At 51.0% G+C, this 14,129-nt stretch overlaps 1 protein-coding gene across 1 annotated transcript; it reads left to right on the top strand.

Moving 5' to 3' along the window:
• Positions 1-2,431: 2,431 nt before the first annotated feature.
• TMEM273 (transmembrane protein 273) lies at positions 2,432-5,749 on the top strand. Its single transcript, XM_044916217.1, has 4 exons — positions 2,432-2,489; positions 3,422-3,475; positions 4,356-4,496; positions 5,715-5,749. Exons 1-4 carry the CDS (start codon positions 2,432-2,434, stop codon positions 5,747-5,749), a joined length of 288 nt encoding a protein of 95 aa, XP_044772152.1.
• Positions 5,750-14,129: the final 8,380 nt, after the last annotated feature.

The raw sequence follows: 14,129 nt of genomic DNA, 5'->3' as shown, positions 1-14,129 counted from the left end.
GTAGCCGCAGGTGTGTGACTTGGTGGGAGCTCCTGGGCACACAGGGAGACTGAGGGTGGAGACCCATCTCGAGGCAGCTCTCCGCACTAGGTAGCAGCCAGGGCTGGGCTCTGAGGTCTCTGCTCCTGTCCCCCGTGCCTGGTTCAGCCTGAGGAGTGCCGACGGCCAAGTCGGAGTTGGCCAGCCCTGCGCCTGCTACTGCCTGATGAACCAGTCCACACAGTCCCTCCCTGCCCCCCAGGGAGACGAGCCTTGGTACAGCCAGCCCCTGCCCGGCCCCCCTGGACTCTCCCCTGGGTTGCAGAGTCTGTTCTCTGGATGCCAAGCTTCCTCCTCCTGTTTGCAAAGAGAACCCAGAGAATTCCAGCAAAGAACGTGCCCTGCGACTTGCTCCTGGGGCTCTCACAGATCTGAATGCAGGAGCGTGCTCCTGGCTGTGCTGCTGGGCTATCCATCCTCCAGCTAGTTTGCAGAACCAGGGGAAATGAGCCCTGGGGCCTCGAAGGGGGTCTGTGGCCCAGGAGGGACTTCTCCCGTTCAAGACCTTGGCAGGAGGCGGGGGTAGGGCTGGCTGGGCTCATGTGCTTATGATGGATCCTCACCCGGGGCCTTGTTAGAGCGCAGGGCAGAGACGCGGAGTGCAGGGGGAAGGCCGCAAGGAGGGAGTTCCCTCCCCAAGGAGGGGAAAGGCTGCCGCCGAGTGGCCATCTGGCCGGCTAGCAGGAATTACTGGGACCGATGTGTCCACGGCCCCGTTTTGTCTGCCTGCAGCTGGAAGGGCACTCACTCAGTCCCTGACCCCAGACGTGGTAGGGGAGCCTGAAGCCCCGAGAGCCTGTTTGGGGCCAGGGACTAGGGGCCGCCTCAGGACTTGGGGCCAATACCAAATGGAACGTGGAGAGTGGTGTCTCAGTGCGGGTTGGGGTGAGGAGTGAGGGCTGAGCTGAACCCCAGCCATGGAGTCCCTGACAGGGGGTGCAGAAAGAGCTAAGGTTGAGGACAGTGGCGCTGGTGGGCCAGGCAGATGAAGGAGGCTGGGCTGCCTGCTGAGCGCTGGGACCCGGTGCTGTCAGGGAGGGCAGGACCTGGCAGGTTTTTGACAATGTTCTTTCTCCTCTTTCCTTCTCAGCCCTGCCACCAGAGGTCTGAGCTCCTATGGCCCAGCCTCCACTCGTCCCTGTGTGACCAAGTCTCTTTGTGTTTCTTTCTCTCTGGCTCTCTGACATTTTCCATCTCGCTTTTCCTGACCTGTGTTCTTTCTTCTTTCTCCATTTAAGTTTCATCTCGGGCTCATATAAAGTTTTTACACTGCATGCATCACAGTGCATCACATGGAGAGTGATGGTCACCAGCAGAAGACACAGGAAAGATGTTTGTGTATGAAGGGGCCAGGGGAGAGACTGTCCATCTGTGTGCCTGGCCCCACTTGCTGATGCTCTGCCCTGCCCTGTCCCCAGCCTGCTGCCCAGTAATGGCAGAGACGGGCCAGACTGGTGTCAGGAAAGGAGCCAGGGTGAGCACAGGGCATATGCAGCTCTGAATTTTGGGCATCAGTCTGGAAGTCAGCTCCTAGCCCAGCTACTCATAACAGCCCAGACCAACCATGTGCAAAACAGAAGATTTTGTCCCATCCCTGGAGTGGTTTTCAACCTAGCTGGAGCAGCAGGTTTAATGTAAAGAATGTGAAGAAACAATGGAGCTTAGCAGGGGCTTGGGAGAACCCACAAGACCAAGGTCATATTGTATGTGGGGGTGTCTGTGTGAGTGGATAGAAAGACAGAAATCATTGAATTTCTAAGAGGACTTGTGATTAGAACAAGGTTGTGTGCTTTTGCTGCATAACTCCCCAGCTTTATCCATCGACTAAGTGAAGCCACCAGAAAAATCCCAAAGTCCATTATGATGATCCCTTCCCCATCAAACACATGCAGAGCAAGATGTCCTCTGTAGAGTGTCGACCCAACATGTCACCCCAGGCAGCATTGTCTGTAGTCAGCAGACATGGCCCTCGGCCATCATTCAAGCTCCGATAGGTAGGGAATTGGGAGGTGAACTTCTTTTGGAGCTAAGCTGGGGAAGATTCGGCTTCTCCCAATGAAGTCACCTGCTTCCTTTGAGAAGCAGGGGTCATGGCACTTCTTGCTTCTGCCTTTGCCTGGAAGCTTGTACCTAGAACCAGGCTTGGGTCTCATCATCCGCCCACCCCAGCCCAAGCCCCTCCAGCCCTTGACCTTGTGGTTTGTGGCATCATTCCGTTAGCTCCCTGGGATTCGAGTTTGCAGGGCGTCACAGGCTCCCAGTGCAAGTGTCATAGCTCAGACCCTGGCCCTGCCACGTTCCACTTCCCTTGGACTTTGGGCCCATTATCAAGTCTTCAGTGCCTCTGGTTCCTCATTCATCACACAGAGATAATCGCACCTAGCTCCCAGCGATGTTGCTGCGAGTACTAAGTGCATTCCTGCAAGTGCCTCACCTGGTTTTGCCTCGAAGTAAGTGGCCAATTACTGGACGCCTTCCCCTGCAAGGCCTACAACTCTGCTGTGGGTCTTTGAGGGCCGGTCTGCAGGGACCGTGGCCCCAGCCTGAGCCCCGTCTCCTGATGGAAGCTTTCAAGCTCTGGCTGGAAGCATGAGGCATCTCTGCAGTGTGATCTGTCACCACCATTCATTCAGCAAACGTCTGTTAATTCCTCCTTAGTGCCAGATGCTGTGTCAAGTGCTGGGGTAGAACATTCCACAGGGCACAGACAGCACAGAGGGGCGACTGGCGAGAAGGTGCAGCCAGTGGATTCATAGCTGAGAAGCTCTTAGGACGGAGGGTGCCTGGCACACAGCAGTGCTCCGTAACATCGTTAAATAAATGGTGTGGTCACTTACGGTGGCTGAGAACAGCCCCCGTGGAGCACACAGCTGAGCCAGGCGAGGGGGCTCAGGCGGAAGCAACATGGGAACCGAGACGAGGGGAAGGAGGAGAGGCGAGAAGATGGGGCGGGCAGAGGGAAGGGCCCAGAGGCAGCAGAGCCCCCAGCCTGGGTGGGGAACTAGAAGCAGTGTGGTCTGGCTGGGATGAGAGGCTTCGTGGGAATGACAGAAGGGGCTAAAGAAGCAGGCAGCGGTCAGAGTGTGGGTCTGGAAGGCCATGTGGCAGAGCCGGCAGAACGGAGCTCAATGGAACCGTGCTCCCGGCATGGGGTGGGAGGAGGGCGCTGACGTCCCTGCCAGGCTCCAGGACGCTCCATGGCAACCAGCAGCCCCCCTCTGTGTTCCTGAGGCCGGACGCCAAGCAGCAGAGGTATCTGTGCCAGGCCTTTCCGGACCTGTGGGACACAATGGTTGGGGACAGGGCTTTGGCCCTCCACCCCTGGTCTGATCATGGCCACCAGTTTGGTTCTAACCAGACTCTGGGTTTTCTTTCTTTGCAGATGTTGGAGGAGCTCCAGTGTTAGCAACGGGCAAGTCTGCTGAGGCTGAAATCGGTAGGTGGCTGCCCAGCTTCCTCTTTGTGCAGGGCTGAGGGGGCGGGAGGGGCAGGGGTGGGTGTGCTGGGAGCGTGGCAGGTTTCCTGCCAGTCTTCACTGAACAGGGGCAGCACTCACTTCCACATCTGCCCGAGGAGCTAACACAGTTTTACCCCAGGGGCAGGGACCTGCTTGAGAGCCTGTCTCCAAAGGGCACGGAGTCACCAGGGCCGCCCTTGTCTGCTCTCTGTAGCATGAGCGGCTCCAGCCCCCACAGCGCCCTGCACTCTGCCATGCCTCCCCCTCCTCCCTCCACCTGCACGGTCCCAGCTCCTCTTGACCTCAGGGGCTCCCCTCCACCTCAGGGGCTCCCCTCAGCAGGCACGGTGCGGCCTGCAGACTGTGATCTAGAATCTTCACCCCTTTTCCTCCGGGAAGGCTCTCAGCTTCCACGCCAGCCCAGGCCAGCCCATTACCCTGGCGTTAGGGCGAGTTCCCATCCACCCCCGCTGACTGCAGGCCTCTCAAGACGGAGTCACGTCTTTTCCTTTGCCTTCCATGCTCACCACAGAGCAGGCAGCCAATTAACACGTGCTCGATAAATGAATTAACGCAAAGGCAAGTGAGGTAGGGCTAGGGGAGGCCGGAGAAGGGAGCCATCAGCTGCTGGGGAATGACTCCCACAGCTGAAGAGAGCCGGATGGGGTTCCAGGAGGAGGGGATGGGGGGTGGGTGAGGGGCGGGGGGAGGATGTGGCCCTGGGCTCCAGCCGATTGGAATGTGGAGTTTTCGGGTGACTTTGGACTTCACCCTGAATGTGAAGGGAGCTGTAGATGAAAGACCTTTGCAGGCTGGTGCCTGATGGATACCCATTGGTCAATTCCTCCCTGCCCTGCAGATATCAAGTACGCCATCATCGGGACGGCTCTGGGCGTCGCCATATCGGCTGTCTTCCTGGTCTTGAAGATCTGCATGATCAGGAAACATTTGTTTGATATCGACTCCTCGGACTTGAGAAGCACAAACCCAGGCTTCAACGGTAAGGGAGCAGCAACCTCCAGCCCAGATCTGCCCCGCCCAGACCAGGATCGGTCCCGGCAGCCTGAGGCCCCGGGAGCCCCTCCAAAACTTGGCTAGAGAAAGACTGACAGACTAGGTTGAAAAGAAACGCAGTGACCTCTCTGTATCTCTGTCCATCTCTCCCCTTCCCCACTTCTCTCTCTCTCTGTACTTTTCGATTTCTAAGAATCAGATTTCTTGGAGAAAGGGTGGGGGAATGGAGGTGAGCAGGCTTCGGACAGAAATGTCTATTTCCGTATCCAAAAATATGACCAGATAAAATGGATCCCAGGAGGTGATGAGGCTGGGAGGGTGGCGGACGTGCTGCTGAGTTTTTTTTTTTCCATAAACTGGGCAGGTCCTACTCGGAGCCGTGCTGTGTCCTCTTGGTCCAAACAGGGCTGGGCTGATGTGAACCCTGGCGTGGTTCTCAGTGTCCTTGTGGCACCTGCCGGGAAGCTCAACCCACAGACCCAGCAGTCAGTTTGTGAGTTTTGATAGCAAAATACAGCACTGATTCGCATCCCCTTTCTCTCAAGATGGGACTTGCAAAAATCATTCCCAGTCCTGTCAGCCTGCTTAATGGGATCATCAGCAGTTTTCCAGGACATTTTCCAGAGGATGAGGAGGAAGGAGCCTCACTGTGTCTCTGGAAAATGTGATTATTATCCGCGAAGATATGCAGAAGGGGGAGTCTGGGCCAGGGGGAGGAACCACAGCCCTCCAGGGCTTCCTGGGATGCCAACATGCTCGACTGCACGAGGGGTTTAACTGGTCATAGGTGTTTATTTGCCATTATTTTTGTATCCCTATGATTAGGAAGGGAGAAGAAACAGCCTCTTCATCACATAGTGGGAGATGTGCTAGATCCCTTTAGACCAAGAGGGTCCGGAAGCAGCAAGCGAAGGGGGTGATGAGGAGTGATGGGGGTAGGAAGGCTCCAGGGAAGGTTCAGTTAAGTGCCCAGCTAAGGGGGGCTCAGTGATGGGACCTGGATAGAGAAGCTCCAACAGAGCCAAAGGAGAAGGATGAAGAGCACTCAGCCCAAGACCACCATCCTCAGCGGCCCCAACCCAGGGAGCCTTTCGGAGCTGCCCGAGTCAGCTTGGCTCTGCCTCACTCCTGCTTGCCTGACACTGAGTGAGCCGTGCCACTGATCACAGTGTCCCCTTCCTAATGCCCTGCTTTCTCTCTTTAGATACCATCACACTAAAGAAGAGAGTCCCAAGGTAAGGTCACTATCGTGATAAGTGCGGGGTATCATTTTCCCTCCTGTTTTATTCATTGTGCTTCTTTGTCTGTCATCCTAGCTCTTCTCACCACTCCAAAATGCTTCCTAGGAGACTAGACTGCACCCCATGCCCCCTTTTCCCTTCTTTGCTTCAGTGGGCAGAAGTCATGAGAGTGCAGGGCCACAAGGTACAGTAGCCAAAGGGGGCTTGAACTTGCCTCTGCGTACTCTCAGTTACATTCTGCCCCACCTCCCACACAGAACCCCTTAGTACATTCCCCCCAGAACTCAGAATGAGGTCCCTAGCCCTTGCCATGACCTACTTGGGAAGCCCATATGGCCTGCTCCAGGTTACTTGGCTTCCCTGCTGCCATGAGCCACACTGCTCTTCTGCACAGAGACAATATGTCCTCTGAGGACAGCCCTGCCTCAGGACCTTTGCACTTGCTGTTTTCTGTTACATGGAATGCTCTTCTCCCAGATACCTATAAACTTTGCCCTTCATTTCCTTCATATCTCTGCTTCACGGCTACCATTTCATTTTGGATGGCCTGTTTAAAATAGAAACCCCTTCCCCTGATCATTATCTTGCCCTCACCTACCTTTATTTTTCTTCATATTACTTTCCCTTCACTGACATTATGTGATATATTTCTTTATCTATTTCTTTTGATGGTTTTTCCCCTGAAGTGTAAGGTTCTTGAGGGTGGGGTCTTTCTCTTCATCTTTGTGGCTCTGGCATTTAGCACCATGCCTGGAACAGAGCGGGTACTTGTATATGTGTTGAATGAATGAATGAATGAATGGGCGTTCAGGCATGGGCTAGGTGCTGAGGAATAATAAGGGAAGACAGGCTCCCTTTCCATCTGCAGGGGACAAAGGCACATCCTGGGTGCTCGTTGCAGGGTGTTGGGGCCAGGGGGGTGTTGTGACACAGCTAAGTATGCGTTGCCTTGTGCCTGGGGGATGCAGAGGGGTCCAGCTGGGAAGCAGGACGTCTAGGGGTGCAGGCAGCACTGGGATTGCATACGGAGGGATGAGAAGAAGTTTCCCTGGGGGAAGCAAGAGAAGTGTACACAGGCAGAAGGCACGCCGAGGTGTGTCAGTGTGCACACCCAGGGAACAAATGTTCCATGTGACAGGAGCCAATGCTTCACACGAAGGTCTGCAGAGAAAAGGTTGGAGAGAGGGGTGGTTTCACTCAGGGTCTTACATGCTAAGTGAAGGAGTCTGCACCCTATCCTGAAACTTCTGCTCAATCCCTGATGGATTCTAGGCAGGAGAGGGATGGAAGAGCGTTTCCGCTGTAGTGGCATCGGGGGGGGGGGGGGGGGAGGGCGCTGGGGACAGGGACACCTGCTGGGAAGCCCCTTGAGGGCTTCAGACCTGCTGCAAAGCCCTGCTGGGCAAGGATCGGAGCGATACTGAGGCGGTGGGCACTGAGCGAAGGTGCAGCCACCAAGATGGAAGAATCCAGAACAGTAAAGAGTTTGTGGGGGTGGAGAGGCCCCAGGGGGGTGGTGTCCTTGGGAAGTAGGTGGTGGAACAGGTTTGGGCAATGGACTTGGGGGCTGAGATGGGGACTCCTTTTTTAAACACAGTGAACCTGAGGCTTCTGGAGACTTCCATGTAGAGGGGGTGCTCAAGAAGGGCTGGCATGCAGACAGAGGTCTGGGCTGGGTGGGGTGGTGGGTTTTAGAGGGGACCTGGGCTCCCCTCCGGTTCTTCCCCAGAGCCTGGCGCTCAGTAAGTGCTATGGCGTGTGTATGGGAGGAGGGGTGGATGTGAGAGGGAAGAGAGAGACGGATGTGTGGCACGCTGTCGTCAGGGTGATGGCCTGGGGCTGAACTGGAAACAGATTTTCTTGAGAAGTTCATTTTCCTGAGGATCTCCCCTCCTTCAGATATTCTGGTTTCCGGGCCCTTACTGAAGAGTGTTTCATCAGCTTTGCCTGCAAGCATTACCCTTCTTCTTCTCTGACTCTCACTATCTCTCTCTGTTCCATCCTCCCCAATCCCCACCCAGCCCACGCTGTTTGGCCCCCCCACAAAGGGCTTGGACGGGGTTGGGCGGGGGGAGAGGAGTGTGACCATTTTCCTTATCATCCAAACCAGGACTTTGGGAGAGTGAAGAGGCATTGCTAATAACCGTGTTAGGATCTAGGTGTAAACCTGGATAGTTCTAGGAAAACTGGAGCATGCGGCCAGCCTGGGGTTAGTGGGGCCATGAGACAGTGCTCTCCAGGCCCCTCTGCGGCCACACAGTTCTCCTCTTGCTGGCAATGTCACCTCCTCTGTACCTGGGGTTCTCGCGCAGGGGAGGGTTGGGTGACCCGTCCCAGGGAGCTTTTGGAAACGTGTCTTGGAATTGGGGGCATTTACAGGCGGGGGACCACAACACCATGTGTCACCCACACTGGCTAAGTTGTCCCATTCGTCTTTATAGAAGAAACATGCTAAACATGCTAAACAGCTCTCAAGTGCCACCAAATCCATGAGACCACTTACAGGGGAAAGTCGAATTCCAAGTTGCTGGCTCCTGCTGGCCCTCTCTTTCCCAGCCCTGCGGGGCCTTCTCGCCCGGGGAGCTCTGTCTCCTGGCAGCCCTTGGGGCATTGGCATGGCGCTAGGTTCCACTGAGGCTGCAGCTGGGTCCCCTTGCCAGGAGGACACCCAGGGGCAGCACTCCTACTGCTCTGGGCTGGGCGCTGACTCAGGCTCTCCCACTATAGAATCTAGGCAGCCTGACCTTCATCAGGGGTTCAAACAGGGCTTTGGGCAGACGGGGCTATGGGAGGCCATGGACTGAGTCTGGTAGGATGAGAAGGATTAACTCCTGATGTGCAGGAAGAGGGGACCTGGACATGAATAGATGAACCCCAGACCTAGAGCCTGCATTGCCTTTTGGGGGTCCAGCTGGTCTCTGTGGTGGGCAGTACAAGATGGGAGTCAGTTCTGCGTAGATGGGGGATGTCTGTGATGGTGGACTCTACCCACCGCATGGCCTCCGGGGCCCTCTGCTGGGTGGCTACAGACTTTTGCGGCAGGCTGTGGCCCTCTGTCACCAATCAGTGGTCGTAGTGATCTCACCACCTGGGCGTGGGCTGGGCATGCTCCCTTGGCCAAACCACCCCCACACATGGAAGGGCACTTGGAGTTAGGGTACTTTGCCTTGGAAACTCCAGTGCCCCCCAGAAGTCTCTGCAGACACTGTGTCAGGGCTATCTTAGTCATGGAATTCAAAAAAAAGGAAGAGTTCCCAAATCCTAATTTCCAATCCCGTGCATGTGTTTTGGGGGATGGGGGGGATGGAGAAGCTGTGATGGTTTGTAGCAAGTGACTGACAAACGTGTGTGTGTGTGTGTGTGCGCGCGTGTGGAGATGCCGCTGTGTGCAGTACAACCGGCCACTTTAAAAGCATTGTTGAAGCAACGGTCGCCGCGGATTTATGTTCCCATGTATAAGCATGTCAGAACATGTCCCGATTTTGTGTGCGTTTGGAAGTTCTGAATTCTTTTGAAACATCAGAACCAGAGGAGGCAATTTCCATTGTCCATCCGGATGGGGTGGCTGCGCAGGTCACTCACAGACGACCATGGTGAAAGTGAAGTCCCAGAAAGGGAACACGGGCAGGGTGCAGGTGGCTGGAGGGAGGGAAGGGAGAGATGCAGGGCAGGGGTGCGGTGGGCGGCTGGGTGGGAGCCCTCCTGCCCACACCCCCCGCACCCCCCCCCCCATTTAGCCCCCCACCACGTGCGGGGAACTGTTCTTGGCACGGATCACACCAGAGCTCCTCCGCAAACAGGGATTGTTGAAGAGAAGGGAGGCACACTTCAAGTTTCCAAAAGTAACACTAGATGGAGTCAGGCTGAGTCAGGAAGAAGTTAGACCCGAAAGGAAAATTTAAGGACAGGCAAGCCATTCTCCTGGAGCAAAACTTTGCATGTGCTTTTTGTCACGTAGGAATGATTTAATGAACATCCGATTCTCCTGTTTTGCAGGTCAAACCTCAGTTTCTCCGAAAGGTGAGTTGTGAGAGCGATCACTGGTTCTGAAAGGGAGAAAGGGGTGGCTGTCCCCAGGCGGCCACCATGCAGGATGGGAGGGGATTGCTAACCACGAGCCACGACTCCTCGTGCCTTGGCTGGGACACCAGGAGTCCACATCTTCTTCTTCTTTCTTTCTTTTTTTTTTCCCTCCAGAAAGTCTTAATTTAGTGGTACTTCAGGATGATTTAAAATGAAGCCGTGGGACCTTTGCCTGATTAGAGCTCAGAAAATGGGATTTTAGAAACAGGATAGTTAACTTTCTTCTTTTGTCAGATTTTTCCCTAAAGGTCAATCAAACCATGAACTCTCCAACTTAGTCCATGTGATTACAAAAAAAAATTCCAAAACTTTGCGTCCTCAAGCTATCGATTTGGCTGAAGTGTCTTGTTTCCCCTGTTGCTTTCGGGTCTCGCAGTGGACGAGGTCTGAGCGTGCGGGATTGGTCACAGGTCATGCTCCCTAGGCCCACTTGCCTGCGCCTCATGCATTGCCCACGTGCTCTCACCTTCCTTCTTTTTGAAAACTCTTCAAATCCACCAGAGTTGAAAGAACAGTGCAAGAAAAACATACACATCTTTCACCTAGATTCCCAAGTTAATATTTCTCTCCATTTGCTTTATTCTGTATACATGCAGTTTTTTCTGATCTACTTAAAAATTAGTAGGAATATCACCCCTAAGTTAGTAGAGATATTTCACCCCTAATTATGTAACCAAGTGTCTCCTGCATAATCACTATATCATGACCACACCTAAGAAAATGACCAATATTTCAGGAATGTCATTTATTACACAGCCCATATTCAAATCTCTCTGATTGTTTCAAAAGTATCTTTATAGCTTCAGTCTTCCAAACCCAGATCCATGGTATTTGATTTTTGTCTCTGTTTCGTCTCTTTTTGTGTTGGACAACTTCTCTGCTTTCTTTTCCTGCGGCATTATCAATTTTGAAGTACTTTTGTATGATGTCCCATCTTCAGGACTGGTCTGATTGTTTCCTCCTGAGTAGATGCCGATGGAGACTTTTGTCAAGAACACCACGGAGGTGACACTGCGTGTCTGACACTGTACTGTGTCAGGAAGCGCATGACGCCAGGCTCTGTCACTGTGGGTGATGCTGCCTTTGATCACTATTTAAAAAAATTTTATTTATTTGTCAGAAAGAGAGAGTGAGCACAAGCAGGGAGAGTGCCAGGCAGAGAAGAAGCAGGCTCCGCGCTGAGCAAGAAGCCTGAGGCGGGGCTCGATCCCAGGACCCTGAGATCATGATCTGAGCCCAAAGCAGATGCTTAACCGACTGAACCACCCAGGTGTCCCTGCCTTTGATCACTTGAATAAAGAAGTGACTGCTAGATCTCTGTGTCAGGGAGACAAATTTTCCTCTTTGTAATTAGTCAGTAATCTGAAGGGTGATACTTTGAGACCACGTGAACATCCTGACTCCCCAGTGATTCTTCACCCAATGATTTTATATCTGTTCATGATCCATGTTTGATTCAGTTATTGCATTGGGGGGATTCCAAACATTGAGTTTCTAACTCTAGCATCCCTTCTGCATTTAATAGCTGGTATTCTTCTGGATAAAAAGACCTTTTCCTTCCCCCTTTTCTCTCTTATTTGTTGAATATCATTACTGTGGACTTCAACATATTATAATTCATTGCCATCATGGATCTTTGTGATGCTCCAATTGTCCCCAGTTTGTCCAGTACCAGTCACTTCTTGGTAGCTTTTGAGCATTTCCTAGATTTCTGGGGGGTTTTTTGTTTTTTGTTTCCCCACACAGCACAGTATCCCAGGCTCACCTTCTACTATCCCTGCTCATACCTGGAATCACCCATGCACCCTTTAGATCCCTGGTTTTTCTTTTTTCTTTTTTTATGTGGAATAGCTTTTAGAAGCCAAGATGTGGGCAAAATGTGTGCTCATGGCTTCTGAGACATCATTGCTTCTAGGCCCTCTCAATGGGCAGAGTCAGGAAATGTGTATTTAAATCACAAACTCGGGCGCCTGGGTGGCTCAGTTGGTTAAGCGACTGCCTTCGGCTCAGGTCATGATCCTGGAGTCCCGGGATCGAGTCCCGCATCGGGCTCCCTGCTCAGCAGGGCTGACCCTCCCCCCTCTCATGCTCTCTCTAGCTCATTCTCTCTCAAATAAATGAATAAAATCTTTAAAAAAAATAAATAAATAAATAAATCACAAACTCAATACCATAAGGTTCTACTTAAGCTTCTCCCACTGGGTATTTCTGTTTTGCTTCCTACAAAGTGAAAACCCTGTTCCATATAAATATTTTTACCCTTTTGCTCTATCCTCTAGTAGTACCCACAATACTTCCACAATCACAGCACTCTACAACTACAAACCTGCTTAGTAACTTGAAGATTTCTTTGCAGTTCTTTTTCTTCTTAGAATTTAGCCCTCTGTGTGTATCAAGTATTATATTCAAATTGAACTAATTATTTTCTCCGTGTGGTTATGCTATCAATTTGATATAGGGTTTGTTTCCATGTGTATGCTATTTTAATGTTTCCTTTCTTATTTCTTTTACTTTAATTCTATTTTCTTGAGTTTGTAAAACATGTATATGGTTCAAAGATAAAAAATATGTAAACAGGGCGCCTGGGTGGCTCAGTTGGTTGGGCAACTGCCTTCGGCTCGGGTCATGATCCTGGAGTCCCTGGATCGAGTCCCGCATCGGGCTCCCTGCTCAGCAGGGAGTCTGCTTCTCCCTCTGACCCTCACCCCTCTCATGTGCTCTCTCTCTCATTCTTTCTCTCAAATAAATAAATAAAATCTTTAAAAAAAAATATGTAAACAGGCAAACTCAGAGAAGTCTCACTCCCATACCTGTCTACTCTATCCTGTTCCCACCCACTGCGTGAGGTAACTGTTTTCAAGAGTCTCTGCTTTATCTTCCCATATTCCTTTTAAAATATATATTTAATTAAAATTATATATATATAATTTCCATAAAATTAAAAAATGTTTACATACGTACATATATATATTTTTTCTAGTTCTTGTAAGGCTTTATTTTTTATTTGGATCTCTGATCCATTTAATATTTATTGTGGTGTGTAGGATGCAATTTTGTCTTTTTCCCAATTTTATCTTTTTCCCAAATGGCAATCTATTTCAGTATCATTATTGAAAATATTATTTTCCCCAGTTTTATTTGCAATCTTTATTGTGTTCTAAATTTCCATGTGTACTTGGACTATTCCTAGACTTTATATTATTTTCCATGGTATTTGTGAATATTCATGTGTTAGTACCATGCTCTTACTCGTGCGTGTTTCATGGTTCGCTCCACTATCTGGCGCACTCCCATTGTGCTTTCTATTCAGGGACACGTTCTTGCTATTCTCTTCTAGCTATTCTTGCACATTTGTGTTTCCATATGAACTTCAGAACCAACTCCAGAATCTACTCATGGAACAAACACCTTTGTATTTTTGTTGGGGTTGCATTACGTTCATGTATGAGGCTCAAGACGATTGACTTCTTTATGATGTTAAACAGTCCTTCCTGGAAAGGTGAATTTTTTTGCAAGTCTGTGTTTATGTGTCTGAAGAGTTTTTGGCTCTTACCTTATGGGTTTTTCACATTTCTTGTTAAGTTTATTCCTAAATATTTTTATGTTTTTGTTGCTTTTATGAATGGAGTTTCCCATTATGTCTCCTACTTGGTCATTGATTGCTTATGGATTATTTTTGTATGTTAATGTTATCGTGACAGCCTTACTGAATGCTTTAATTGTATGTGTGTTCTTCTGGATTTCCTTGAGTTTTCATAATATTATGTCATCTGCCAAATTGTAGATCTCCTTTCCCAGTTCTTATGCCTCTGTTTTCTCCTCTGTGATTGCATTGGCTAAAACCACCAGTATTAAATAATAGTGGAAACAGTGCAGATACAGTCTCCAAAAGTCTTCTTCTTTTTCTCTTAATCCCAAGCCTGGGTCTGCAGCCTGATTCACCTGCTAGTCCAGCCAGCAGCTAATATTCCAGCCTCTGTCCTGCCTATCTTTTCTTGTATATTGTGCCTGTCTGTCTAGGGGCTGGTGAAACACCTGTATGCAAAGGAATGACTGCTTCGTCAGAGAACAACTTCCTCCTTGGAGGAGCTCACAGGTGCCCCTTCCTCAGCTCAGGGCCATCAGGAGTGGGAGGAGGCTGCCTTTTTGGTTTTCCCATCTGTAGACATCAGTATTTCAAGAGCAAATGCTGCATAGGCCCAGCCACTTTGGATCCTCTTAACAACACCTGAAAGGGCCATTTGAACTCAGAATTTGTTAAAGATGATAGAAGGGATGAAATTTCTGTTGAGCTC

Source organism: Neomonachus schauinslandi, chromosome 6 (genome assembly GCF_002201575.2).
Source record: "Neomonachus schauinslandi chromosome 6, ASM220157v2, whole genome shotgun sequence".
Taxonomy (NCBI): domain Eukaryota; kingdom Metazoa; phylum Chordata; class Mammalia; order Carnivora; family Phocidae; genus Neomonachus; species Neomonachus schauinslandi.
Note: the sequence above shows the minus strand (reverse complement) of the source record. Positions and strands in the feature narration are given on the sequence as shown.

Bases quoted from the DNA above. Each gene is read 5' to 3' on its own strand.
- TMEM273 (XM_044916217.1), top strand. From the start codon at position 2,432: ATGTTGCTGCGAGTACTAAGTGCATTCCTGCAAGTGCCTCACCTGGTT. The intron at 2,490-3,421 runs GTAAGTGGCCAA...CTTTCTTTGCAG, and splicing joins TCACCTGGTTTTGCCTCGAA to ATGTTGGAGGAGCTCCAGTG. The intron at 4,497-5,714 runs GTAAGGGAGCAG...TTCTCTCTTTAG, and splicing joins CACAAACCCAGGCTTCAACG to ATACCATCACACTAAAGAAG.